The 26,315-nt window shown below is 47.3% G+C and overlaps 1 protein-coding gene across 4 annotated transcripts in view; it reads left to right on the forward strand.

Annotated features, from left to right (window-relative positions):
• MYBPC2 (myosin binding protein C2) overlaps nucleotides 1-26,315 on the forward strand; it is a 70,730-nt gene that overhangs the window by 32,148 nt on the left and 12,267 nt on the right. For all 4 annotated transcript variants that reach the window (XM_083582486.1, XM_083582487.1, XM_083582488.1 and 1 more), the window contains exons 6-24: nucleotides 297-414; nucleotides 2,086-2,134; nucleotides 2,286-2,348; nucleotides 3,749-3,960; nucleotides 4,844-4,976; nucleotides 5,156-5,280; nucleotides 6,476-6,581; nucleotides 9,612-9,778; nucleotides 9,901-10,066; nucleotides 11,440-11,546; nucleotides 13,048-13,077; nucleotides 13,590-13,729; nucleotides 17,418-17,577; nucleotides 17,683-17,787; nucleotides 19,184-19,372; nucleotides 20,580-20,714; nucleotides 21,527-21,694; nucleotides 24,044-24,132; nucleotides 25,824-26,019. In XM_083582486.1, coding sequence (XP_083438612.1) covers nucleotides 297-414; nucleotides 2,086-2,134; nucleotides 2,286-2,348; nucleotides 3,749-3,960; nucleotides 4,844-4,976; nucleotides 5,156-5,280; nucleotides 6,476-6,581; nucleotides 9,612-9,778; nucleotides 9,901-10,066; nucleotides 11,440-11,546; nucleotides 13,048-13,077; nucleotides 13,590-13,729; nucleotides 17,418-17,577; nucleotides 17,683-17,787; nucleotides 19,184-19,372; nucleotides 20,580-20,714; nucleotides 21,527-21,694; nucleotides 24,044-24,132; nucleotides 25,824-26,019 — 2,458 coding nt within the window. The remainder of the gene's footprint in view (nucleotides 1-296; nucleotides 415-2,085; nucleotides 2,135-2,285; nucleotides 2,349-3,748; nucleotides 3,961-4,843; nucleotides 4,977-5,155; nucleotides 5,281-6,475; nucleotides 6,582-9,611; nucleotides 9,779-9,900; nucleotides 10,067-11,439; nucleotides 11,547-13,047; nucleotides 13,078-13,589; nucleotides 13,730-17,417; nucleotides 17,578-17,682; nucleotides 17,788-19,183; nucleotides 19,373-20,579; nucleotides 20,715-21,526; nucleotides 21,695-24,043; nucleotides 24,133-25,823; nucleotides 26,020-26,315) is intronic.

Raw genomic sequence — 26,315 nt, forward strand, 5'->3', positions numbered from 1 at the left:
ACACCGGCTCCCTTGGCCAATAAAGGAAGATGAGCACCGCAACCCCAGAGTCGGCCGTGACTGGACCTAATGGTCAGGGGTCCCTTTACTTTTACCTTTAAACCACCTTTTACATGATTATCCTTCCTTGCAAAGGATCCTGGGAATTATAGTTTGCAAAGGTGACTGAGAATTCTCTGTTAATTGAGATTGAGGCATGCCAGGCTTTGTCCGGATCATCCTCAAAAGGCTACGGCGGAAATGGTCGCCACTAACGAACCTTAATCCTCCTGCTTATTCTTTGCTTGCTCCCGAAGGTTTACACCTATGAGCTAAAAATTGGCAAAGTGGTAATCGGAGACCGAGGGGACTATCGCTTTGAGGTGGCAGCCAAGGACAAGTTTGACAGCTGCACCTTCAACATCGACGTGGAAGGTACCACCAGGAGCCCTAACTTAGTAAACGCTAAAGGAGTCATCCTAGAGCAAGTGGGGTTAGGATCCAGCACAACTGGGCCACACCATAATCAGCTAAGCTGCATGTACACAGGGACCCAGCTGGCTGAACTGAGCCCAGCGGATCTTAAACTGGCATACGTCTTGAAAAGGGGGCATTCTAGGGGTGTGACCTGGGAACCTGGCATAAGTTATGCTGGCAAATACTGTTTTGAAGGTTTACTTCCCCTCTGCCAGGCTGAGCCTGGTTCAGCCAGCAGTCACCCCATTCCTGCTTCCTGCCAGCTTATCGTATATAATATTGCTCCTTAAATAGCCTTATCCTTTGGAGGCAACATCCTTCCTTGTGGTCTTGTGAGTGTGAACCCGTCACCTGTGAAATCTGAACCACAAGAACACACTGAGCGGCATTCTTGCTGCCTGCTTTCCACCTCTGGAACTCCCTTCCCCTGGATATTTATTTCTTTTATTTGTCTATTTGGATTCCTAGTCTATTCCCCCTGTCCCAAGGGCTCATGGCAGCTGACAGGTAGTAGAGGTATCCTTGTCCCTGATGTACTTGTAGTCTGAGAAATCTATCCAAGGCCCAAGACTGGTCCTGAAAGATCTACATTGGCTCCCAGTTCATTTCCGAGCACAATTCAAAGTGTTGGTGCTGACCTTTAAAGCCCTAAACGGCCTCGGCCCAGTATACCGGAAGGAGCATCTCCACCTCCATTGTTCAACCCGGACACTGAGGTCCAGCTCTGAGGGCCTTCTGGCGGTTCCCTCCCTGTGAGAAGTGAAGTTACAGGGAACCAGGCAGAGGGGCTTTCTCGGTAGTGGCGCCTACCCTGGGGAATGCCCTCCCATCCGATGTCAAGGAAATAAGCAACTATTTGACTTTTAGAAGATATCTGAAGGCAGCCCTGTTTAGGGAAGTTTTTAATTTTTGATGTCTTATTGTGTTTTTAATATTCTGTTGGGAGCCGGCGAGAGTGGCTGGGGAAACCCAGCTAGATGGGTGGGGTATAAACAAACAAACAATTATCATCATCACTATTTTTCCAAAATATGATTCCTGCCTTTTAAAAATGTGCAGAGCTCTGCAGTGGCATGAGTTTATTGTAATTCCCTAATCACTTTTACATTTTTTACTGTACCTCACCTGAGTACTGTACCTACTCTGAGTAACAAGAGTAGAATAATGTGTGCAAAACAGTAAAAATGGCAGAATGAATCACGACAGCCCAGAGTTTCCGTGGCACCTGAAAAGATCCATGGAGGGACAAGCTTTTGTTCACCGCACCAGCTGAATAAAGACTCTCTGGATCCCACACAGCACAATGATACTGAGGCGCCCTGGGGAAGGAGGTATTTGTGGGTGGCTAAGCTCCCTTTCTGCATGTGGCTTGCTAAGGTATTAATCTGGCCTTAACCAAGATGGCGCCCTCCAGGTATTTTGGCCTACAACTCCCATCAGCCCCAGCCATTAGGGTCACGTTGGACTCATGGGAGTTGCAGTCCAAAATGGACTGGTGGGAATTGTAGTCCAAAACACATGGAGGGCACCAGCTTGGCGAAGGTCAGATTAAGCTGAGACACCCTTTCAAGGGAAGAGCCAACTAGATTCAAGATACCAGTTTTAGAAGTCTGTTTTCTTCTCTTCCAGCACCAAGGACAGAGGAAAGCGGCGGCGTGCTGCAGGCTTTCAAAAGGACGTAAGTGTCGCTGGTTAGAGCACAGATTCTTAGGCTGTGCCTTGATATGCACAGCTCCCTTACACGCTGCAAACATCTGCTGCTCGGGAGGCTGAGCCAGTTCAATGGGTGCTGCTCTGGGGTTATATCTCCCCCCTTCTTCTCCTTGCAGAGGGGAAGGCGGCAAAGACGATACTGCTGGAGAGCTGGACTTCAGCGGGTTGCTGAAGAAGAGGTAGGTGAAGAATGGAGAATAAGAACACAATACGAGTCCTCCTAGATCAGACCAAAGGCCCAGTATCCATGTCCATTAGAAACCTGCGAGCAGGACCTCAGCGCAAGAGCAACTCTCCCAATTAGTGCACCCCAGCAAGTCATAGCTGGTCGCTGTTGATAGCCTCATCTGCATGAATTGGTCAAATCTTTTGAAGCCATCCCAGTTGGTGGCCGTCAGAGGATGGAGTGCCTTAAGAGGTGGGGAAACAGCAGTCCTACCCACCAGCTTAGTGCATAACACAGGAGACACAAGGGAAACGGTTGGGCAAGGGTTGAAAATAATTTACAAGGCATGCTTGGGCAAATGAAACATTGCTCCTCAGCGGCTTCCATTTCAGAGCACAAGCAATTATTGCATTTCTTGTTAGCCAATTTTAGAAAAACTGTTGTCGGTTCGAATCCCTGCAACGGAGGGAGCTCCTGTTCCTCTGTCCCAGCTCCTGCCAACCTAGCAGTTCGAAAACACGCCAGTGCAAGTAGATAAATAGGTACCGCTGCGGTGGGAAGGTAAACGGCATTTCCGTGCGCTCTGGTTTCCGTCATGGTGTCCCGTTGCGCCAGAAGCGGTTTAGACATGCTGGCCTCATGACCCGGAAAGCTGTCTGCAGACAGATGCCGGCTCCCTCGGCATGAAAGCGAGATGAGCGCTGCAACCCCAGAGTCGCCTTTCACTGGACTTAACCGTCCAGGGGTACTTTACTTTTTTTAAAAAAAACACACCTGCTTGGAAACCCTTGTAGGTGTAGGATGAAGTCTAGAAACCGAATTTGGTCATGGGGGAATCCACTAGGCCGATGCTGTGGTAAAAAATGATCAAGAGTGGGCAGAAAGCAAAGCAGCTTATAACGACAGGCAGGAGTCCAGGTGCAAAGGGACAGGAGATTAACTTTTTGTAATAGGTGGCTGGCATTGGAGAAGGGCAGGTTAGAAGCCAATCAGAGGCTGAGGACAGCAACTTTAAACGTTAGGGGAGAGTCTCCCACTTCCTCTGCCCTCCCCCCAATTCCATGCTTTGTCCAGCTTCCACCCCACCCCCAAAGTTCCATGTGGAAGAGATGTCCATACCTACCAGGGGAATAATTTCAGGCCTAAATTGTGCTTCTTCCACCATTTCATCTTGTTCCTTGCAATTTCTTAGAAGTTCTTGTCAACATGCACTTTGTGGTAGCTTGAGAGGCTGGGATGGACTCAGAATTAATTCCCCGTGAGAGATGCACGGGTATGAGGTTGAGGAGCACACGACTGTGAATGCACTGTAGTCCCTTATCCACGTCACCCATTGTGAGCGGGGTGCAGGGGTTGAACGATGGTCCCATGGGAAGCTACACCTCAGAAGGTCCTTCCTCCTTCTCTGTGCAGAGAGGGCCAGCAGCAGCTGGAAGAAGAGAAGAAGAAGAAGAAGAAGGACGACGACGACGATTTGGGGATCCCGCCAGAGATCTGGGAGCTGCTTAAAGGCGTGACCAAGAAGAGCGAGTATGAGCGCATTGCCTTTGAGTATGGCATTACTGACCTCCGTGGCATGCTGAAGAGGCTAAAGAAAGCCAAAGTGGAAGTCAAGAAGAGCGAAGGTCAGTCAGAATGCCTGGACTCTCTGCCTTTTGGCCTGGGAGCCAAGTCTCCTGAGGTCACTGGTTGGGAGCAGGGTATCTTAGGAATGGGTGGTGGGCCTGGACCCCATATCAGACCTTCTGGGAAATTTAGGGAGGAGGCCACATCTACATTGACTATCTGTGGTGCTGTATGTGTGTGTGGTGGAGGGAGATGGCTCTAGGATTGAGGGGGTCCTTCAGCACAGTGCCATCCAGTACCCCCTCAGTGCTGTTTTTCTAGAAAAAGAGGGGCCAAAACACCTCTCTTAGAATAAAAATGGCGCCCACCCTTTCCTTCCTTCCTTCCTTCCTTCCTTCCTTCCTTCCTTCCTTCCTTCCTTCCTTTTTATATGTGCATTATGTTTATACTGGGCCTTTTCTCCAAAGAGCTCAAGGCAACATGCACAATTCTTCCCCTCACCCCTCCATTTTGTCCCCTCAACAACCCTGTGAGGTAGTTTAGGCTGAGAGACGGCGACTGGCCCACAGAGTCGTCCAGTGAGCTTCCTGGCTGAGAGGGGATTTGAACCCAACTCCCTTTTCAGGTACCGTTCCCTTCCTGCGGTTTCCATCCATTTCCCCTTTTCTCGCCGTGTTTCTATCCCGCCTTTCTCCTAAGGAGATCAAGGTGGCGTTCTGTGCTGAAGTGATGGAAGCAATATGCCAGCTGGCTGCTGTGATCCGTGCACCTTAGTGACAGGAGCGCAGAAATTCCCCCTGAGGTGGAAGTGGAGATCTTTAGCTCTCAGGACAGGAAGAGGCTGTACTTGGAGCAGAAACCTCATGACTGCAGCAAGGAAGTAGGAAGCAGGCTGGGGCCCCAAAGGCGTTTTTAGTAGTCCTCTCCCCGTCTCTTTTGCAGCCTTTATCAAAAAACTGGACCCAGCCTACCAGGTTGACAAAGGGCACAAGATCAAGATGTATGTGGAGCTGAGCGACCCAGACCTTGTTATCAAATGGATGAAGAACGGCCAAGTGATCAAGCCCAGTGGAAAGTGAGTCTGAATGTGGATGGATAGCCAAGGGGGCCTCTTGGCATCCTCTAAAAGCAGAGTTGGGTTCTGTTGGGTGGGAAAAATGGGAAAACAGCTGCTGAGACGGACGGACGGATAGACAGACGGACTCTGGATTAGTCTTTCTCAGTTGTGACGTGGCGTCTCTTCTCCGTGGGCAGATATATCTTTGAGAACGTGGGCAAGAAACGCATCCTGACCATCACTAAGACCACGTTGGCTGATGACGCAGCCTATGAATGCGTTTGCGGAGAAGAGAGGTGCTTCACGGAGGTCTTTGTTAAAGGTGAGGGTGATGGAAGAAGAGAGAGAGAGTGTGTGTGTTTGTAAAGGGAGGGACAGTATCTCGGTTGGGGGACATGTTGCGCTCCTTCTGGGTAGTTCGTCGACCGATGGTCCCCTCTCTGCCCCTGCTTTCGGCTCTCATCTGTGGCTCTGAGAAGCTGCCAGCGACAGCAGCCACATCCCGGGAATGGCTTCGACTGGCCGGCTAAACCAGGTGAGGGTGAGCGGATGGATTATTCCAAACCCTCCATGAGTTAGGGAGTCCCTCTGCATGCAAAGACAGACTCCCATGGATTGAGTGGGTGAGACCGGATTCAACAGTCAAGAAGGTGGTTTCTGCAGGAGCTGTGGAGGCGAATGAGGGGCAGATTGGGGTCGTCCAACTGGGAAGGTAGCGCATCTAGGAGAAGGAAAACACTGATCCTGAACCTCCGTTCAGGAGGAAGGCTTTGGGAATAAACCTTGAGGAACAATCCATACCCACTGCCTTGTGGGACATCTTTGGGAGAAGAGAAGTTTAAGGAGTAAACTCTACACGAGTCCCTAAGACGGTGCCTCGTATGCCTCCTTCCTGCAATTCCTGCAGCCAAGCTGGTGCCAAGCATATTGCTCCCTTTGGACCACATCAGCGAGGCCGAGAGAGGGGGTGTTGTCTTCTGGGCAGCCCAGGACCTCCATACACCCTGCCCAGGCTTGTGCCCCTTGGGTGTTGCTAGCTCAGCAGTTTGACTTTGCTCCCAGAGGCACAGTCCATTTTCTCTCGATACAGACAGATACCGACAACCCCTGCACATCTTGTGCTGAGAGATGGACAGAGAACATACAAACATGTGGGTTCCTGTACACTTCTCAGCAGCTTTTGATACCATCAACCATACCGGTGTCTGCAGCCACAGCTGGTGCTGTGATTCTCCAGGTGCATTCCACTGTCTCTCGAGAAGGATGGATGCCAGCAAAAATAATACCAACCACACAGACACACAACTTAGAGGTTTTTTTTACAATGAAAGTGATATACAAATTCCCCCAGAGAGGTCACTTCGTGCTGCAAATGCAGCAGACGACAAACTTAGCAGAGTTAGTAAGATGCCAAGGTGGCTGGGTGTAGCCAGAGGAGATGCTGGAGAGGTTTGTTTGGGACCACCTGATGCTGGCCCTGGAGCTGTGCCCTTGCCATTCTGTCTGTCTGTCCCTAGAACCACCTGTCCTGATTGTGGGTGCCCTGGATGACCAGCAAGTCTTCGTTGGGGACAAGGTGGAGATGGAAGTGGAAGTGTCTGAGGAAGGAGCCCAGGTGATATGGTATGTTCCCTGCCCAGACCGTTGTCATACGATATATACGATATACGATATCTTTATTGTCATTGTCCCGTGCAGCACAATGAAATTGAAAAACTACATAAAACTACTACAAAACTACATAAAACATTCAGAAACCCCTAAAAACTCTGAAACCCCATTTTAAAATACACTATACTATAGAGACCCCTTATGCTGCGTTTAGGACCAGAATTGCATTTGCGTAGAAACTGTTTCTCAGGCGGCTAGTCCTGGCCTTTATAACCCTGTACCTTCTTCCAGAAGGCAGAAGCTGAAAGAGATCATTTCCGGGGTGCGTACTATCCTGCGCTATCTCTGCCGCTTTCTTATGGCACCTGGCAGCATAGATTTGATCTAAGGTGGGGAGAGTGCACCCAATTATTCTCTCCGTAGTCTTTACAACCCTGGATAGCATTGTTTTTTCCCTGGCTGTGCAGCTCCCAAACCACACACACAGACAGTCATCCGAACAACCCCCTCCCACTCCAGACCTGGCTTCCGTAGCGCTGCCTCTTGAACCTTCTCACACGTGCGATGCTTGCAGAGGGTCCTGAGTTCAATCCCAGAGATCTCCTGTTAAAATGGTCAGGCAAGGTGAAAGGCCCTGGCAAGTTGCTGTCTGTCACAATAGATGACTAGATTGTGGTGGTCCTATTGGCAAAACCTATTTGGTGTTTCGCAACTTTCTGACTAGTTGCAGGACCTTAGCCAGACCTAGCAGAGTACACGCAGAATCCACGGAAGCAATTGGCAACTTGGCTGCAGACAGGATAGATGAAGCAGGAACCAGGAACTTGCAGTTAGATGTTTATTATATATAGTGGACTATTTACAGGAACAGAACATGGATCTTTTGCTAGCTCTCTCTGACACGACTCACAACTCCTACACTGACACACTGAACTACTGAACTCAAACACATTCCAGTTAGTAGGCCATTAATTATCACTCCTTTGAGAGAGCTTGACCAATCAGGGAGAGGTCTCCATGCCTCTGTTATCTCCAGGCAGACTTACTCCTTCAGATTGCCTTCTGGCTGTCTGCCAAACCTTAATTGACTCTGTGTGAGTAGCTGCACGTACACAGTTTCCCAACAGGTCCGATGTTTTGGGCAGCCCTGGGCAACATTTGAAACCTTCGCACTGCCTTCCTAAAGCCAGGAAAGCAACGTGTTGGGCTTCAGGAAGGAGGTGTGAGGGCTCTGACAGGGTTCTAGAGTCCTCCTGCCTTCTTCCCAAAGCCTGGTTAGTGTTTTCCCTGATTTGAGAAGGAGGTGGGAGGGCTCTAGGACCCTGCCAGAGCCTCACGCCTCCTTCCCAAAGCCCACATCCAGCTTTGAGAAGGCAGCAGGAGGGCTGGGGGGAGGTGTCAAATTTTGGCTTCACTCCCCACTCCTGGACCTGACCGTGGGTTCTGTGTTGAAGTACTCTTTTGGCCCACTTAGTGTGAAAAGTTGGACCGCCCTGGACTAGATGCTTGCACCAGTATCAGGAAGCATCATATGTTAGCCCCCAGAATGGAAAATCCGTGAAGCAAAGAAGAATGGCAACTTAAGTTGACAGAATATGCGCAGCTTGCAGACTTAACATATAGAATAAGAGAACAAGAAGAACATACTTTTAGAGAAGATTGGAAAACGTTGTTTTTATTTATTATTATTATTATTATTATTATTATTATTATTATTATAAAATGTTTATTAGCTAAAGTGGTATCTCAGGTTAAGAACGGTTTCAGGTTAAGAACGGACCTCCGGAACAAATTAAGTTCGTAACCAGAGGTACCACAATATATGGGAAATAACTGTGTACAGCTGTAAACGCCGGCAGCATTAAGAGAAATTCAACTGTGTAAACAAGTTTTGATGGATGCAATAATAATGGAATGCTCAAAGGTATAGTTTCTGTAAAATATACAGGGATTTATGATATGTAAAATGAACCATGGAAAGAGAAGAAGGGAAGTCACTGATATCTTAAGGATATAAAAAATGAGTACTTTAAATTGTGAAGCCAAAAATTTAATAAAAATTATATACAAAAAAAAGAAAAAAAGGAAGCATCATATGCTTCAATGGATTTATTGTTTGCACACAAAATATATTGAAGGTGCCTCTCTGCAAGAGGCAGTGCCTTTGGAGGAGCTTTTTTGTTGCAGGACAAACTTCCTCCTTTCCAGGCTTTTCTATACACACAGAAGCACGACACTGAATTTGGTGCAGATTTTTGCCCCACCCTCCATGTTCAAGGCAGACTTATTCCCCCCACCCTTTTCCTTCCCTTCCCATTTAGCGTGTCTAGACAGCTAAATGTTTATTAGGGACAAAAGAGCAATTCAGTTCGGTTCACATTTTAATGTGAGGCCTGCCTCGGTTCCTGAAACAATATGTGAATCAAAAGCAGCCTATCCTTCGAAATTCACCCTTCTCTGACTTTTTGTGGTGCAGTTTTCCAACAAGAAAAGAGAAAGTATATGTTAGGGCAGGGGTCAGCAAACTTTTTGAGCAGGGGGCCATTCCACTGTCCCTCAAACCTTGTGGGGGGGCTGGACTATATTTTTTTTGGGGGGGGATGAATGAATTCCTATGCCCCACAAACAACCCAGAGATGTATTTTAAATAAAAACACATTCTACTCATGTAAAAACACGCTGATTCCTGGACCATCCGTGGGCCGGATTGAGAAGGCAATTGGGCCGCATCAGGCCCCCGAGCCTTAGTTTGCCTATCCATGTGTTAGGGGAAAGGCACATATCGATGATAATGACATTAAACATATATATGGAGCAAGGCACACTAAAATGCTGGTGATTTTCCTTTAAAAAATAAATAAATTGCAAACTGATGGTGAACTGTGGTGAACTGAACTTATGATGGCTGGAATAATGAGAAATGGAAAGAAACCAAACCTGACAGAATCCCATTTCAAACAAACAAACAAACAAACAGCTAGCTGTCTTCCCAGCTTTCCCCCCTCTCCATCTTAGTCTCCTCTCCTTTCTTTCTGCCTCCAGGTCGAAGGATGGTGTAGAGCTGACCCGTGAAGAGACGTTCAAGTACCGCTTCAAGAAGGATGGCAAAAAGCACATTCTCATCATCAACGAAGCCACCAAGGAGGATGCTGGGCGCTACATGATCATGACCAACGGCGGCCAGTCAGAGGCAGACCTTATAGTTGAAGGTTTGTGAGGACTGGTTGGACCAGAGGGGAAATAGCCTCCGAAAGAGATTTGGATGGCTTCCAACCCCACGTGGGATGCTGTGGGATCAGTCCTCTTCATCTCTTTCTCTTTTGCCACCCAGACAAACAGCTGGAGGTTCTTCAGGGCATTGCTGACCTTACCGTCAAAGCTGCGGAGCAGGCTGTCTTCAAGTGTGAAGTGTCGGATGAGAAGGTTACCGGCAAATGGTACAAAAACGGAGTTGAGGTCCGACCCAGCAAACGCATCACGATCTCTCACAAGGGCAGGTGAGCCTAAAGGGAAGCCAGCGTTCTCTGAGGGCCAAGCGTGTTATGTGGGGTAGTTGCAGACTCTGCGGCTCCATTGGCGGCCGCCATTTTGCTTTTGTACGCAGAGGTGACTCTTCTGTGGTATTGTGGGTAGAGTATCACATTTGGACTGTAAAATCCAGCTTCGAATCCTGTCACAGATCTCATGAGAAGGCCTTGCGCCAGCCATCACTTCTCGGTCTAATGCAATGTTTCCCAAACTCTGGTCTCCCGCTGTTTTTGGACTACAGTTCCCATCATCCCTGACCACTGGGTCCTGCTAGCTAGGGATGATGAGAGTTGTAGTCCAAAAACAGCGGGAGACCAGAGTTTGGGAATCACTGGTCTAATGTATTGCACTGGAATATTATTTATTTCATACAATTTATTTACCGCCTGATTGTTACCAAACAAACCTCGAAGTGGTTTATGAGAAGAATAAAAACCGTAACATTACCAGTAAAAACAGATACTGTACTTAAAAGATTTGAAAAAGAGTTAAAATCAACAATGAGCTAAAAAACAGATTAAAGCACATGTCAATATTCTACATACCCAGGTAGGCTTGTCTAAACAGAAATGTTTTTAGCAGGTGCTGAAAATATTGTTAATGTTCTGATTTCCTGAGAGAGAGGGAAAATAATAATAATAATAATAATAATAATACCTTTATTGTCAATGTACAATCAGTGTACAATGAAATTAACCGAGCCTTCCCCCCCCCCCAAACACTCAATTAATTAATTAATTAATAATTAATCTGTTCTGGAAGTTCATTATTAAACCAAAGCCTTCTTAAACCAAGGTGTGCTTTCCCATAGCAGTGGGGGACTCAATTTATAAATGGAACACACTCAACATGTTCTGCTTCCAAGGCAAAGTTCACAAACCAAAACACATACTTCTGAGTTTGTAGCGTTCTTAATCCAAGTTGTTCATAAACTAAGCTGTTCTTAAACCAAGGTACCATTGTATTCCTTTATCGGCTGCCGTAACTGCCATTTATTTTCTGTTGAATTATAACTTACATTACAATCATTTATTTATTCTCCTTCCCTTGCCTTTTATTCAAATCCTGCTTGCGTTTTCGTTCAGCCACAGTTTTTTCTCAAACGGCCCAAAAAGAACCTCCACTCTTCGACAAAGTTCTCATCTTTTTGATCTCTTGGTGGGTTTTTTGTTGCTGTCTGCTTTGCCATCTCCGCCTAGTCCATTAACTTTAAAATCCATTCTCCTTTTGTCGGGATTTCTTCCTCTTTCCGCTATGAACAGGGCGTTTCTCAGTGACTGCGATTGGAAGCCTCTTCCATCCTTCCACCTGCTTTGCCCCTAATCGTGCTCTCGCCCCTCAGGTTCCACAAGCTGGTCATCGATGACGTGAGGCCAGAGGATGAGGGAGACTACACCTTCGTCCCTGATGGATATGCTCTTTCTCTGTCCGCCAAGCTCAACTTCCTGGGTCAGTGTATGGAGGGACTTTGGACAAAAGGCCTCGAGGTTCTGCCCTGAGGTGAAACACACCAGTTTCCATGCTTGTTGCAGAACCCATGTTTCTTGCTCAAAGATATGCTCAGGGACTTGAGCCCCTATGGATCTTCCCTCGCTGTGAGGAGGCGTTTGTCAGGGACTGGGCAGAGGAGAAGGAGTGGTGGAGACCGCCTCCCCATCTTGACCCTTCCAGGGAGGAGGAAGAGGAAGACAGTATAGATTTACAACAGGGGTTTGCGGGGGGTCGCAGCTCAGAGGCAGATGAGGGGAAAAGCTGGGGAAGTCATTAGAAAGCATTCCAGACTCCCCATCTCACAGAATCAGGTGAGCTTTAAAAGTAGGAGAGCAAAAAGCTCAAAGACAGAGGGCATGTTTCAGCACCCATAGAAGTGACAAATGAGTAAGTGAGAGAGACGGGGGGTGGAGATTGACTTGGGACAACGCCATTATCCAAGAGGCTGGGCAGAGGCGGAGCCAGTGTGGTGTAGTGGTTAAGAGCGGTGGACTTGTAATCTGGGGAACCGGGTTCGCGTCTCCGCTCCTCCACATGCAGCTGCTGGGTGACCTTGGGCTAGTCACACTTCTCTGAAGTCTCTCAGCCCCACTCACCTCACGGAGTGTTTGTTGTGGGGGCGGAAGGGAAAGGAGAATGTTAGCTGCTTTGAGTAGTGATAAAGCGGGATATCAAATCCTAACTCTTCTTCTTCTTCTCTGGCACCTGCAGGCGGGGCCATGAGGTGGGGCAAGCATCCCAGGGGGCGAAACGTCCATGGGGGGTGGAGTGAGCTGCCCATGGTGGGCTACTTCCTGGGCAAAGGGGGAGGGAGCCGTGCTGTTTTGCCAGCAGCCTTCCTCCCTTCCCTCTTACTTTTGACAGTTCAGGAGAGGCTCCCCCCTCCCCAGGAAGCAGCCCGGAAGCAGGGGTCAATGGCGCGCCACCCGCCTACGACTCCCAAGCCTCCCCTGAGCTGTCAGAACGATGGGGGGAGGGCCGCCAGGCAAGGCGGCACAGCTCCCCCCCTTCACCCGACGGCTTGGCGTAGGCTTGGGAGTTGTGGGTGGGTGGCGTGCCGAATGTCACCCCCCTCAGCGATGACACCCGGGGCGGATTGCCCCCCCTTCTTCTGCCCCTGAGGCTGGGTTCTATAGCTTCTGTAAAGCTTGAAATCAAAAAGGACGATAATAAACTTTTCCTTGTCTTTATACTTTCCTGGGAAAGTATAAAGACAAGGAAAAGTTTCTTACTCTCCTTTTTGATTTCAATCTTTACAGACAGTAGCCGCTGACAGCATCCTGACACAGTTTGTTTGATGTCCCCATTTCTCACAGGGACACTGCTGGTGTGGAATCCCACTGCACTTTAATTCTAAAATAATGTGGGAGGGAGGAAGCAGGTATTGCAGCATCCCACACTGGCCAGAGGTACTCACGGCTGTTTCTCACTTTCCCCATTTGTTCTCTTCCCACTCTAGAAATCAAGATTGAATATGTCCCCAAGCAAGGTGAGTCGTGAATGGGCCCTGCCATCCTTTGAGGGTGGGTGGGTATGGAAGCTGGAGGATTTTTTCAATATCCATTAAGAAAGAGAGAGTAGAGATCAGAACCCCCCCTCCCGAACTTGAAGCATGGGAAGTCCCAATAAAAATTTATAATTTGGCAGAATATTTGGACTATATGATATGTATTTGTATAATTTGGAAAATTCAATGTCATTTGATTGGATTGTTAAAATGGAAAATTTAATAAAAATTATTTTAAAAAATGAAGAAAGAGAGAGTAGAGATGTGAAAGCCCGGGGGGGGGGGCGCGACACAGGAAAAAAATTCAGTTATGTATCGAAGAAGTAAAACCCATAAAAGGCAACTTCCAATTGTTTGTGGCCTTGTGGGGCAGCAGGCAGTGAATAGCTGTGCTGTAGGGAAAATGCGGGTCTTAATTTAAGGTATTAAATGTGGTGGTGTGGAGAAGAGGTTGTGTCTCATTTCCCCCCTCAAGTCATTTCTGGTTTCTCCAGAGCCCCCCAAGATCCACTTGGATTGTTCCGGAAAGACTAATGAAAACACCCTTGTGGTGGTTGCCGGGAACAAGCTGCGCTTGGACGTGTCCATCACTGGGGAACCAGCACCTGTGGCCACCTGGATGAGGGGTACTGAGGTAGGCATGGCCGGGGCAGGAGGGAGCATGTCGTGAATTCTGTGCTCAGTGCCTCAGCTCCAGGGTTGGAGAACCTAAACCGTGTAATAATAATAATAATAATAATTTATTATTTATACCCCTCCCATCTGGCTGGGTTTCCCCAGCCACTCTGGGCGGCTCCCAACAGAATATTAAAAACACAATAAAACATCAAACATTAAAAACTTCCCTAAACAGGGCTACCTTCAGATGTCTTCTAAAAGTCAGATAGTTGCTTATTTCCTTGACATCGGATGGGAGGGCGTTCCACAGGGCGGGCACCACTACTGAGAAGGCCCTCTGCCTGGTTCCCTGTAACCTCACTTCTCGCAGTGAGGGAACCACCAGAAGGCCCTTGGTGCTGGACCTCAGTGTCTGGGCTGAATGATGGGGGTGGAGGCGCTTCTTCAGGTATACTGGGCTGAGGGCGTTTAGGGCTTTAAATGTCAGCACCGACACTTTGCATTGTGCCCGGAAATGTACTGGGAGCCAATGTAGATCTTTCAGGACGGATGTTACGTAGTCTCGGCGGCCACTCCCAGTCACCAGTCTAGCTGCCGCATTCTGGATTAGTTGTAGCTTCCGGGTCACCTTCAAAGGTAGCCCCACATAGAGCGCATTGCAGTAGTCCAAGCGGGAGATAACTAGAGCATGCACCACTCTGGCGAGACAGTCTGCGGGCAGGTAGGGTCTCAGCCTGCATCCCAGATGGAGCTCTGAAATCTCCTAAGCTGGCTGCAAAAGAACTTGTCTAGTCCTACTTGCACACTTACTACTTACTTTTTAAGCAGGTATTCTATAGCATGTCTTTGAGGCAACCTTTCAACACTTTGACTTCAGCCTCAGAGGGGCACCCCTTCAATGTCTCCCAAGGCAGACGGATGCCAGCAACAACATTGACGCAATCCTAGTGAATTAGTGGCGGATTGAAACTGGACTGTCCTGTGTCCGCATGGTGTTCCACATCATTAGTTGTTTTGCGATGTTTCCCCACTGCCCCCTTCCAAACTTTTGTGGGGGTCCTGCCCCCTTGGTTTCATATACTCATCCCCAGTGCCCCTATTCTATAAAAAACATTCTTTGGAATACAGTGGTACCTTGGGTTACAGACGCTTCAGGTTATAGACACTTCAGGTTACAGACTCGGCTAACCCAGAAATAGTACCTCGGATTAAGAACTTTACCTCAGGATAAGAACAGAAATCATGCGGCGGCGGCAGCAGGAGGCCCCATTAGTTAAAGTGGTACCTCAGGTTAAGAACAGTTTCTGGTTAAGAACAGACCTCCAAAATGAATTAAATTCTTAACCCGAGGTACCACTGTAGTGGTTTGCACAACTAAAGATACAATGAGATTCAAAACAGTAACGATTAATAGCACATTTTTTTAGAATCCAGATAAAACAATATAGCTCAATTCCTTCAGCAAAAATGATGGACTTCATCCAGTGATATCAGCTTTTCGAAGTCTTTTACACCTCTGGTGCCCCCTTGCCCCTTGGCACCCCACTAGGTGACCCCTCTGCTCCGTAGGGGACGGTATTGCTCACTTTGGGAACCTCTGGTTTAAACAGCACCAAAGCAGAAGTCAGCTGTGGCTGTCAGGCAAGAATACTTAGAAGAACATTTTAACCCCTACCAGAAAAATTCTAGTAATTGCATAGCATTGGGTCCAGGGTGGCCTTTTTAAGGAGCAGCCACACCACTGCGTCTTAGTGCCTTGCTAGTTGCACTAACAGTACAAACCTAACCACCGTGACTCACTAAATCCTGTGGAATTGCACACCCCATTCAATGGAACTTACTTCTGGGTAGACTGCAGCCTTAGTACTCAGTGAAATCGATGGGCCTTGGCTCATTTTCACATTTAAACCAGGACTGATTTCCCCCCCCCTCCATTGATCTCAGCTAACTTAGTCTGGATCCAACCTCTTTTTCGGAAGAGCACGTTTCAGAACCCGGTTTGCGCCATCATGAGAGCTCGAGATTTGTTTCTGCTTTTGACATTATATACATATACAGTGGTACCTTGGTTTACAATCATTCTGGATTACAACCACGTCAAACCCGGAAGTGTGTGTCCCTTTTTTTGGATTCCAACCCATTTGGGGGGGGGGGGATTACAACCCACTTTTTTGGGAAGGCCCCATTGGCGAAAATGCGCCTTGGGTTACAACCTGTTTTGGTTTACAACCGGACCTCCGGAACGGATTATGGTTGTAAACCAAGGTTGTAAACCACTGTATCAACTCTGCACTGTGCAGCTTATTCAGACCCTCCAGTTGTCCCTATTTTCCAGGGACAGTCCCGGATTTACAGAAGCCATCCCTGTTTCTGATTTGATCCCAGACGTGGACGTAGCTAGGATTTTTGTTACGGAGGGGCAGGCAGGACTTCTGTTGGGGGGCGGGCAGAACTGATGCGATTGGTCAGTTAGTTCTATTGTTTTATTTGGTGGGGGGGCAGCTGCTCCCCTGCCCCCACCTTGAGCCCATGATCCCAGAGTGTCCTGCTTTTCCTTAGGATGTTCCTATTTTCATTGGAGAAATGTTGTAGGGTATAGACCCACTGAGCCAAGGAGTTAAGTAACTACACAATCTTTAGAAGAAATCTGAAATCAGCCCTGTTTTTTAAATGTTTAATCATAGAATTGGGAAGTTGGAAGTTTCCCAAGGGCCCTCTAGCCCAACCCTCTGCGATACAGGAATCTCAACTAAAGCATCCATGACAGATGGCCATTCAGCCTATGCTTAAAAACCTCCAAAAAAGGAGAGGGCACAACCTCCAATGTTTTATTCTGTTTTTCTCTAAGTTGGAAGCCGCTCAGAGTGGCTGGGGCAACCCAGTCAGGTGGGCAAGGGTATTATTATTATTAGGGATATTAGCTCCGCCCAAGGCATGATGGAAGTATTGGCTTTAAAAAGATAGACATAACATTTTACAAGGACAGGAAGGAACACCACAGACAGAATAATTGTCACACATAGGAGGAATAAGGCTACCGCTTCACCTATAAGTTTATAAATCGTTTAATGTGTCAAGAGGAATGGATGTCCTTAATATGGCAGTTGTTATATAAGGGATTGTTATTTTGAATGGAATGGAATCGAGAGGAATAAGATCTTGGAATGCAGAAACAAAGTAAATTATCAAACCATCAATTCTGGCACGTGGGAGGCCACCTAAATTATAAAATTTGGCATATGAATGTTTGGGATTAGTACAGTGGTACCTCGGGTTAAGTACTTAATTCATTCCGGAGGTCCGTTCTTAACCTGAAACTGTTCTTAACCTGAAGCACCACTTTAGCTAATGGGGCCTCCTGCTGCTGCCGCCGCACGGTTTCTGTTCTCATCCTGAAGCAAAGTTCTTAACCCGAGGTACTATTTCTGGGTTAGCGGAGTCTGTAACCTGAAGCGTATGTAACCTGAAGCATATGTAACCACAGGTACCACTGTAATTGCATTGTGATTTGGTGTTGTTATAATGAGGCAACCATTGGATTATTGTAATTGAAAATTAATAAAAATGATTGTCAAAAATATATTTTTTATTTTTACTACTACTACTACTACTACTACTACTATTTAGGATGTCCCTATTTCCATTGGAGGTTATGCGTACTTCTCTGCTTGACTCATCTTTGCCTGCTCTCCCATGCTCCTCAGGTCTTTGCGGAGAAGGAAGGCCGGGTCCGTATTGAGGAGAGGAACGAGCTGAGCAGTTTCGTGATAGAGAGTGCCGAGCGCTCAGATGAAGGGAGCTACACCATCAAGGTGACCAATCCGGTGGGGGAGGACATAGCGACCCTCAATATCAAGGTGGTGGGTGAGTAACCTGGCTGGCTGCAATTGCGGGGCAAGTCTTTTAGTCCTGGCTGGCCTGCCGTCCCACTGCTCCCATCTTACTCCCATTGCTCCGTGTCTTTGGCAGATGTCCCCGATCCTCCGGAATCCGTGCGCATCACTTCGGTGGGAGAGGACTGGGCCATTTTGGTGTGGGATGTGCCCAAATACGACGGCGGCATGCCTGTGACTGGTAAGAGACCTGGGGGTGTAGGGCGGCGTACAAATTGTGCATATTGCTATGATACTGTGGCTATAATAATAAACAAACATTTATGCCCTTCACATGCCTGGTTGGGGAGTAACAAACCCTCGCTCTCCATTGGTCAGGTCATATTATTATTATTATTATTATTATTATTATTATTATTATTATGTGTTTCTGTGTGTTCAGGATATGTGCATATCCCTCTTATTCAGATGAGTGCCCATACCTATTATTATTATTATTATTATTATTATTATTATTATACCTTTGAAATGGGTGTGTGCATCATCACAGATTACAAGAACATATCCCTTCTTTTCAAAATCATTTTTTTTAATGGGTGTGTGTCCTCCTCCATCAATCACTCTTGCACGTGCCTATTCAAAAGCATTTGTATTTTTAGTTTGGGTTCTTTCACCCTTAGGAGAGATATTGGCCCAGTCGATTTCACAACTCTATTGCCTTGTATAGTTCTTCTCAGTAGCATAAAGTTCTTCTGAATCTTACCTGCGAAGGCATAGCTCAGGGGTCAGCAAACTTTTTCCACCGTGGGCTGGTCCACTGTCCCTTAGACCTTGTGGGGGGCCGGACTATATTTTTTGGGGGGGGAAATGAACGAATTCCTATGCCCCACAAATAACCCAGAGATGCATTTTAAATAAAAGCACACATTCTACTCATGTAAAAACACGCTGATTCCCAGACTGTCAGTGGGCTGGATTTAGAAGGCGATTGGGCCGAATCCATCCCTCGGGCCTTAATTTGCCTACCCATGCATAGGTGTCAACTTTTCCCTTTTCTTGCGAGGAATCCCATTCAGAATAAGGGAATTTCCCTTAAAAAAAGGGAACAGTTGCCAGCTATGTGCCCATAGCAAAGCTGGATCACTGGGGATCCCTTGTCTGTGGGGACAGTTGTTGTTGGCAGGGAAACGACGGAGGAGTGCATCTTCGGTGGTGAAGTCAAACTGTTGGAAGGTTGCAGTGTCTGCTGTAGAGATTGATATGGGAGAGACATGTTTTGTTGCGGCTGGGGCAGATAAAGGCGTCCGGTTGTGCTGCTGCAGATGCACCATGGCGTTTCTTTTCTCTGTGTTCCTCCCAGCGGTCATTCCTCCTTTGGTCACTGCTGTGGATGCCCAACCTGGCTGCTTACGTATCTCCAGACACTGTGGTCACCCTCAAGAATGATGGGGTTGATGTTGCCAGCCTTCATGTCTGCAGACACCTTTGTAACTCAAGAGTTGGCCTGGTTCCTGGTGCCTGAAGCCAGCTCCCCGTAGAGCACGTCCTTGGGGATCTGCCATCTTCAATTCTGTGGACAATCTCTGGAGAGCTGCTATCTCCTTCCGTTGACCTCATTTTCCCCCTTTCTGCCTCAGGATACCTGATAGAGCGCAAGAAGAAAGGAAGCATGCGTTGGATGAAGCTGAATTTCGACGTTTTCACCGAGACAACCTATGAGTCCACCAAGATGATTGAGGGGGTGCTGTATGAGATGCGAGTCTTTGCCGTCAACGCAATCGGAGTCTCTCAGCCCAGCCTGAATACCAAACCTTTCATGCCTATCGGTGAGTAAATTTTGTGTGTTTATGGGGGAGGGTGCTATTGATCAAGACGATGGAAAGAGACAAGAGTATGAAATGTGGAGGCCGTGGAGTAATGATAAAGTGTGCGGGATAACCGAATTTATGATTGGGGAAAATGAGAAATTGAGAGAACTGTAATTGGCAGATTGTTTCACCCCAGCTGGCGGTAACCAGGGCCAGGGTCTTTTTAGTTGTGGCACCCTGCCTGTTCAGTGCCTTGCCAAGTGAGGTGCGCTAGGCCCTCCCCCAGCATTGCTTGAAGCAGCTAGTAAAAACATGGTTGTTCCAAAATACCGTACTTTTACCTGGCTGTTCTCTTTTCTGCTGGTAATTATTTGATGCCTTAATTTCACTGGCTGTTCTTGATTTCATTGTAGGGACCTGGTTTTGATGTCAATATTGGTGATTTTTCAAGGGATTGCTCTATATTTTAATATTAATATTTACATATGTATTAGGCTAATAATATCAGATTTATAAACAAATGTATGGGGTTAGGGTATTTTTTGGTATCTATTCACATATTTTTTCTCTACACATTTTTGTGACTTTTTCTTTCCTCCCCGTCTTTTGTATCACTTTATTTCTTTATAACTGAAAACTTTTCAATAAAATATTAATAATAACCCCCCTGATATATTTTATTATCATTTTGCCCTTTGCATTGTATGATGCCATGAGTATCTTTGAAAACTAGGGGAGTATAATTTCCTTCTTCTCCTTCTTCTTCTTGTAGCTGAGTAAGATTGTCTTCCATAAACACGGTTTTAACAATGAGTCCGTAAGTGACTGTGGAGGCCAATTCTGGATCCACACGTCCTTCCACAGTGGGGACATTGGTTTCTGGGCAGGAGTTGATCACGGTGTGGATTTGCCAAGCGTGCCTTCCTCTTAGCACGTTTCTCACTTTCATCCTGAGTTTGAGTGTCTTCAAAGCCCATGACGCCTTTGGTAAAGGCTGTTCTCCAGTTGGAGCGCTTGCAGGCCAGTGTTTCCCAGTTGTTGGTGTTTGTACTACATTTTAAAAAGAAGAAGGAGAAGGAGAAGGCATTGACAAATGGTACAAAATGGCAGGCTCTTGGCATTCGAGACCAACTGGAAGTTGTGGATTTGTCAGTGTAGATGAGAGACCAATGTTATGTTTGTGCATATGTGTAATTGCTCTTCTGCTTCCTCCCTCCTCCTTCAGCCCCCACTAGCGAGCCACTCCACCTCACCCTGGAGGATGTAACAGACACCACGGCCACTTTGAAGTGGCGTGCTCCAGACCGGATTGGTGCAGGGGGTATTGATGGCTACCTCATTGAGTGGTGCAAGGAAGGAAGTGAGTATCAGGGGGTCAAGGGTCTGGAAACCGAGCCTATTGAGGAATGGTTGAGGGAGTAGGGTTATGTTTGGCCTGGATAAGAGAAGACAGAGAGGAGATATGGTAGCCATCTTCAGATATCTAAAGGGCGGTCACATGGAAGATGGACCGGGCTTCTTTTCTGCTACTCTGGACGGTAGGACCCGAATCAATGGTTTCAAGTTACAAGAAAGGAGGTTCCAGCTAAACGTCAGGAAGAGCTGTTCGGCAGTGGAAAGGACTCAGAGCCTGGGGGTTGGTGGTGGGATGATGTTGAGGTGGTCAGAGGGAGAAGACTGGGTGGAGGAGGTGTCTGAAGCTGAAGGGGCAACAGGGCTCAATGAGTTGGCAGAGTCTGTAGCAGAGAGAGAATTCCAGAATCAGAGGGAGGCCAAGAGGCAGAGATGACTCTGGCTGGTGAAGAGACATGGGTATTTTCGCTTCCTGCTGTTACAATATCCCCTCCTCACTTGTCTCCCAGAACCAGGAGAGGCATGAAAAGGGTGGAGGATAGGTTAGCTTCACATAGGCACAGTCTCAGAAAGCCCTGAAAAGAAGGGGACTTAGAGAGCTGTGGGGAGGGAAGGACCTTCAATCTCAGCAACTGCTTCGTGGAGGCAAGACCTACCATAGATGAGTTGCTGGGCTTATTAGGCCTGGCACTCCTGTGCACATGCTGTTTCTTTTTGCTAATAAAGAGTTAACTCCAACTTTCACAGTGTGATTTATTGCTGGCTCACTCCTGTCATCCAACACCTTTTACCCTCTAACCTTGTGTTCTCCGCTCCCAGCCGACGAATGGGTAGCTGCCAACACAGAGCTGGTCGAACGCTGTGGCTACACCGCTAAGGGACTTCCTACAGGGGAGAAGCTTTTGTTCCGGGTCATTGCAGTCAACATCGCTGGCAAGAGTTTACCAGCCACTCTTGCGCAACCGGTCACTATCCGAGAGATTGTCCGTGAGTCAAGTTGTATTTCTTGAGCTGTGAACCCTGAGCTCCCTCAATGTCCCTACCCGGTCCCCTGGGCCTTGCTGCCTTATAAAGGGAGCCTGCAGAGGCAGAACATACAAGAGTTTCACTGTTCCAAAGGTTCTTGGAGAGCCAGACTGAGAAGATGTCCGTGGGCTAGATGTGCTTGTTGCTCCAAGTCACTAGGAATTAGGAGGAGGGGAGAAACTTGATTCCATTGACATTTAGAGGTGGATCTGTCAAATTTGCAGTTTCCGAAACCAAATAAGAACTGACGCGCAGCCATCCTTCGGAATTCGTACTTAGCCATATTTTGCAATGCGATTCTCCTACCACAGTTTACAAAACGCACATGTTAGGTGAAAGTGTGCATGAAAGTTATTATAGCCATGAAAATAGTATACAAGAATTAGGAGAAATGGCTTGCAAAAAAAGGGGGGTACATGTAAATGTGTTTATTAGGAGAAATTCAAACTGAAATGCTGAAGAATTTTTGTGAGGATTTAAAAACCGCAAATTGCTGCAGAAATAGGGAGAACTGGATTTAAGGCTGGAATGTTAAAGGACGTTGCCAAATTATAAACTTAAAACACTGAAGGATTTGAGTGTAGACTTACAGCACAATCCTAACCATGCCTGATGAGAAGTAAATCCTATTGAATTCAATAGGGCCTACTCCCAGGTAAAGGGGGGCGGCGGTTATACTCAATATATACCCACTGAAATCAGTAAGACTGAACTTAGTTGTCTTAAAGTCATCCCATTTATTTCAGTAGGTCTGCTCTTAAGTACCACACATTAATCTAGATCCAACCCAATGTGTGCCTAAACTGACGTTGGAAAGTCTCGATCCCAACCACCTGCCATCTTATGCAAATTTCATGCAGATTTGAGTCATGCGTTTGTGCCCTGCTTCCTTTAAATACTTAGTAATGTCTCTGTTTACCACACCATTAAAGCCCTATATGTGCTCCTTATAGTCCTAAATAGATTAGGAATTCAATTGGCAAAGGATTACCACCTCCCATATGAACTTGCCTGTCCTCTGAGGTTCTTGAATTAGGAACATATTTCTATATGCAACCCTTGTAACTTCTGAAGTGTGGTAAGTAAGGCCACACAGCAGGACCTTTTCTGTGGTGACCTCCAGCGTGTGGAATTTCCTGCCCCGTGAGGTTCGTTTGTCTTTCCTTACCCGTGCTCTGCCATTGACCAAAGATCCTGCTTTCCGATATAGCCTTTAATTTATTAGCCCCCTAAGGCTAAAGGCTGAGAAGTTTCTGGTCTCTCCGAGGCCCAAACTAGACACGACACACCATTCATGCCATCAGCAGCTGTACAAACGTTTTCAATATATAACTGGCGCCATTACACCATTCACGCCATCAGCAGCTGCGCAAGTGGTTTTTAAATATAAATTGCTGGGGTGAGGGGTTACAATCCAGATCAGGATCCCTGGTGGAAGTGGTGGGAGAGGGACTTTACCCACACTGTGGCCACAATATGGATCCGCGCCCTTGCACCTCCTGATTTCAGCCCACTCCTTATTTTCTTTTTGAAAGCAGCTGCTGAAGCTATCAGGCTATGATGCAAATAAGAGGTGATATTTTGCCCCTGCACCTCTGTGGGAGAAACTATATTTGTCTGACATTGGTGGGCTTATAATTTAAGCCCCCACATTGATTTGGAATGAGTAGAGGTGTCTAATTGGGACCAGGACCTCTTGCTTGGCTTCTACACCTAGTCCTCCTCCTAAATATTAAGTTGGTGCCAGGAGTATGCTGGTCAGATGGGTGGGGTTATAAATAATAAAATTATTATTATTATTATTTATAGGCTAGGTGCCTACGCGGGTGCTAGGGACGCGGGTGGCGCTGTGGGTAAAACCTCAGTGCCTAGGACTTGCCGATCGTATGGTCGGCGGTTCGAATCCCCGCAGCGGGGTGAGCTCCCGTCTTTCGGTCCCAGCTCCTGCCCACCTAGCAGTTCGAAAGCACCCCTAAGTGCAAGTAGATAAATAGGGACCGCTTTCTAGCGGGAAGGTAAACGGCATTTCTGTGTGCTGCACTGGTGCTGGCTTGCCAGAGCAGCTTCGTCACGCTGGCCACGTGACCTGGAAGTGTCTTCGGACAGTGCTGGCCCCTGGCCTCTTAAGTGAGATGGGCGCACAACCCTAGAGTCGGACACGACTGGCCCGTACGGGCAGGGGTACCTTTACCTTTACCTAGGTGCCTACAACTCCCATTCTTCCCTCCCTCTTATTCCACCCCTGCCTTTCCTGCTGGTGTCCTCCATTTCCCCCCAAGCCAACCCACTTATTTCTCTCTCGCCTTACAGAGCAGCCCAAGATCCGCCTTCCTCGCCATCTCCGGACGACGTACATCAGGAGAGTTGGAGAACAGGTCAACTTGGTGATCCCGTTCCAGGTGAGCAGCTGGCTTTGGGGTTCCACCCACCCTGGAATTCACGTTTACCCAGAAGAACATTGAGGGAGGTTTGAAGTTTCACATGAAGCCCTTCCTCATCCAGGTTCTGCATCATGCTTCATGTTCCTATCACAGTTTTAAGTAAACAAACAAACAAACAAACATTATGAGGAATGGCTAAGGGAGCTGGGCATGTTTAGCCTGGAGAAGAGGAGGTTAAGGGGTGATATGATAGCCATGTTCAAATATATAAAAGGATGTCACATAGAGGAGGGAGAAAGGTTGTTTTCTGCTGCTCCAGAGAAGCGGACACGGAGCAATGGATCCAAACTACAAGAAAGAAGATTCCACCTAAACATTAGGAAGAACTTCCTGACAGTAAGAGCTGTTCGACAGTGGAATTTGCTGCCAAGGAGTGTGGTGGAGTCTCCTTCTTTGGAGGTCTTTAAGCAGAGGCTTGACAACCATATGTCAGGAGTGCTCTGATGGTGTTTCCTGCTTGGCAGGGGGTTGGACTCGATGGCCCTTGTGGTCTCTTCCAACTCTATGATTCTATGAAACAAACAAACAAACAAACAAACAAACAAACAAACAAACAAACAAACAAACAAACAGCAACTTACCTACACAGTCTTTCTGTCAGCCCTTCCTCTCAGTGCTGTGTCTGGGGTTGTCAAAACTCTCCTCTGAGCTTTGATGGCTAACCTCTGAAAGCTCTCCAGATACTTCCCAACCATGATCTCCCATTGAGGAAACGTCAGCCCCATTAGCCTGCAAACCTTCCTACCAAAGGAAGGTTGCCCCAAGTAACTGAAAAACTTTGTTTTCAGAAAACAGCCAGAACCTCCACATCCCAGCATCCTAGGAGTATTCCATCCAACTGCAGTGTTTGCAGGCTCATTCCCCCTGCAGTCTCCAATTCGGGACCAAGCCCAAATGCAGAATGTATGCCTACAACATCCTGCCAGTTTATTTTCCTCATATTTTGCGGGGTCTTTCCTCATTGAAGAGTGCAGGAGAAGTCCAAAAGCAACTCATTTTTAGGTGACGTTTTGGTTGGCACTCCTAATACAGCTGTACCTTGGATCCCGAATGCCTAGGTACTCGGACGTTTTCCCTCCCGAACGCCGCAAACCCAGGAGGGGGTGTTCGGGTTTGCAAATGTTCTTCACAACCAATGGGGCTTCTGTAGCTTCCGAATGCCTGCAGGAGCTTCCTGCAGCCAATCAGAAACCGCACTTTGGTTTTCAAACCTTTTGGAAGTCAAACGGACTTCCAGAACGGATTCCATTCGACTTCCAAGGTACAACTGTCAAAGGTTTGCCAGCTGTGGGTTTTGAACTTCCTCCCCTTATGGACAAACACAACTTCCTTTTATTTATTGATTTTTAGACACATAAAACCAGGCATAGGCAAACTCGGCCCTCCATATGTTTTGGGACTACAACTCCCATCACCCCTGACCACTGGTCCTGTTATCTAGGGGTGATGGGAGTTGTAGTCCCAAAACATATGGAGGGCCGAGTTTGCCTATGCCTGCATAAAACTATTCATGCGCCAACCGAGAACTCAGCTGGGAAAAGCTTCCAGCTCTGGAGCAAAATGTGGGGAGAAGTGGGGCAGGGCGGGTGGAAGGGAGGCCGCTAGAATGAAGGCCTCTGTGGCAATTCCAAGCATTTGATCATCTCCAGGGTAAACCCCGCCCTGTAGTCACCTGGTTAAAGGATGGGAAGCCTCTGGACCCCAAAGAGATCAACGTCCGCACCTCCGACTTGGACACCATCCTTTTCATACGCAAAGCTCAACGGCACCACTCTGGCTTCTACGAACTCTCGGTTAAGATTGAGAACATGGAGGACAAGGCTGTCATCAAGATCCGGGTTGTTGGTAAGGAGGACCGGCCTTCCTTTGAGATTTCATTGTTGCAACAGCAAATTTACATTTTTTAAAAAAAGCTAATCATGTTTTGGGGTTGCAGGCGAATATGGGGGAGACTGTATAGAGGAGGATGTGTGTGTGTCGTCTCGAGTTCTCTTAGAATCATGTGATTTTAGAGCCGAAAGGACATTGGCGGTCATCTAGTTGCGTCAATCAATCAACGTCTATTTTGGTGGTACCCAAATTGTTGGTCCACAGACCGTAGAGGGCCTGTGTAACCCACCCAAGGGGTCCATGGCACCAGA

The sequence above is a fragment of the Podarcis filfolensis genome (genome assembly GCF_964270895.1).
Source record: "Podarcis filfolensis genome assembly, chromosome: 13".
Taxonomy (NCBI): Eukaryota; Metazoa; Chordata; class Lepidosauria; order Squamata; family Lacertidae; genus Podarcis; species Podarcis filfolensis.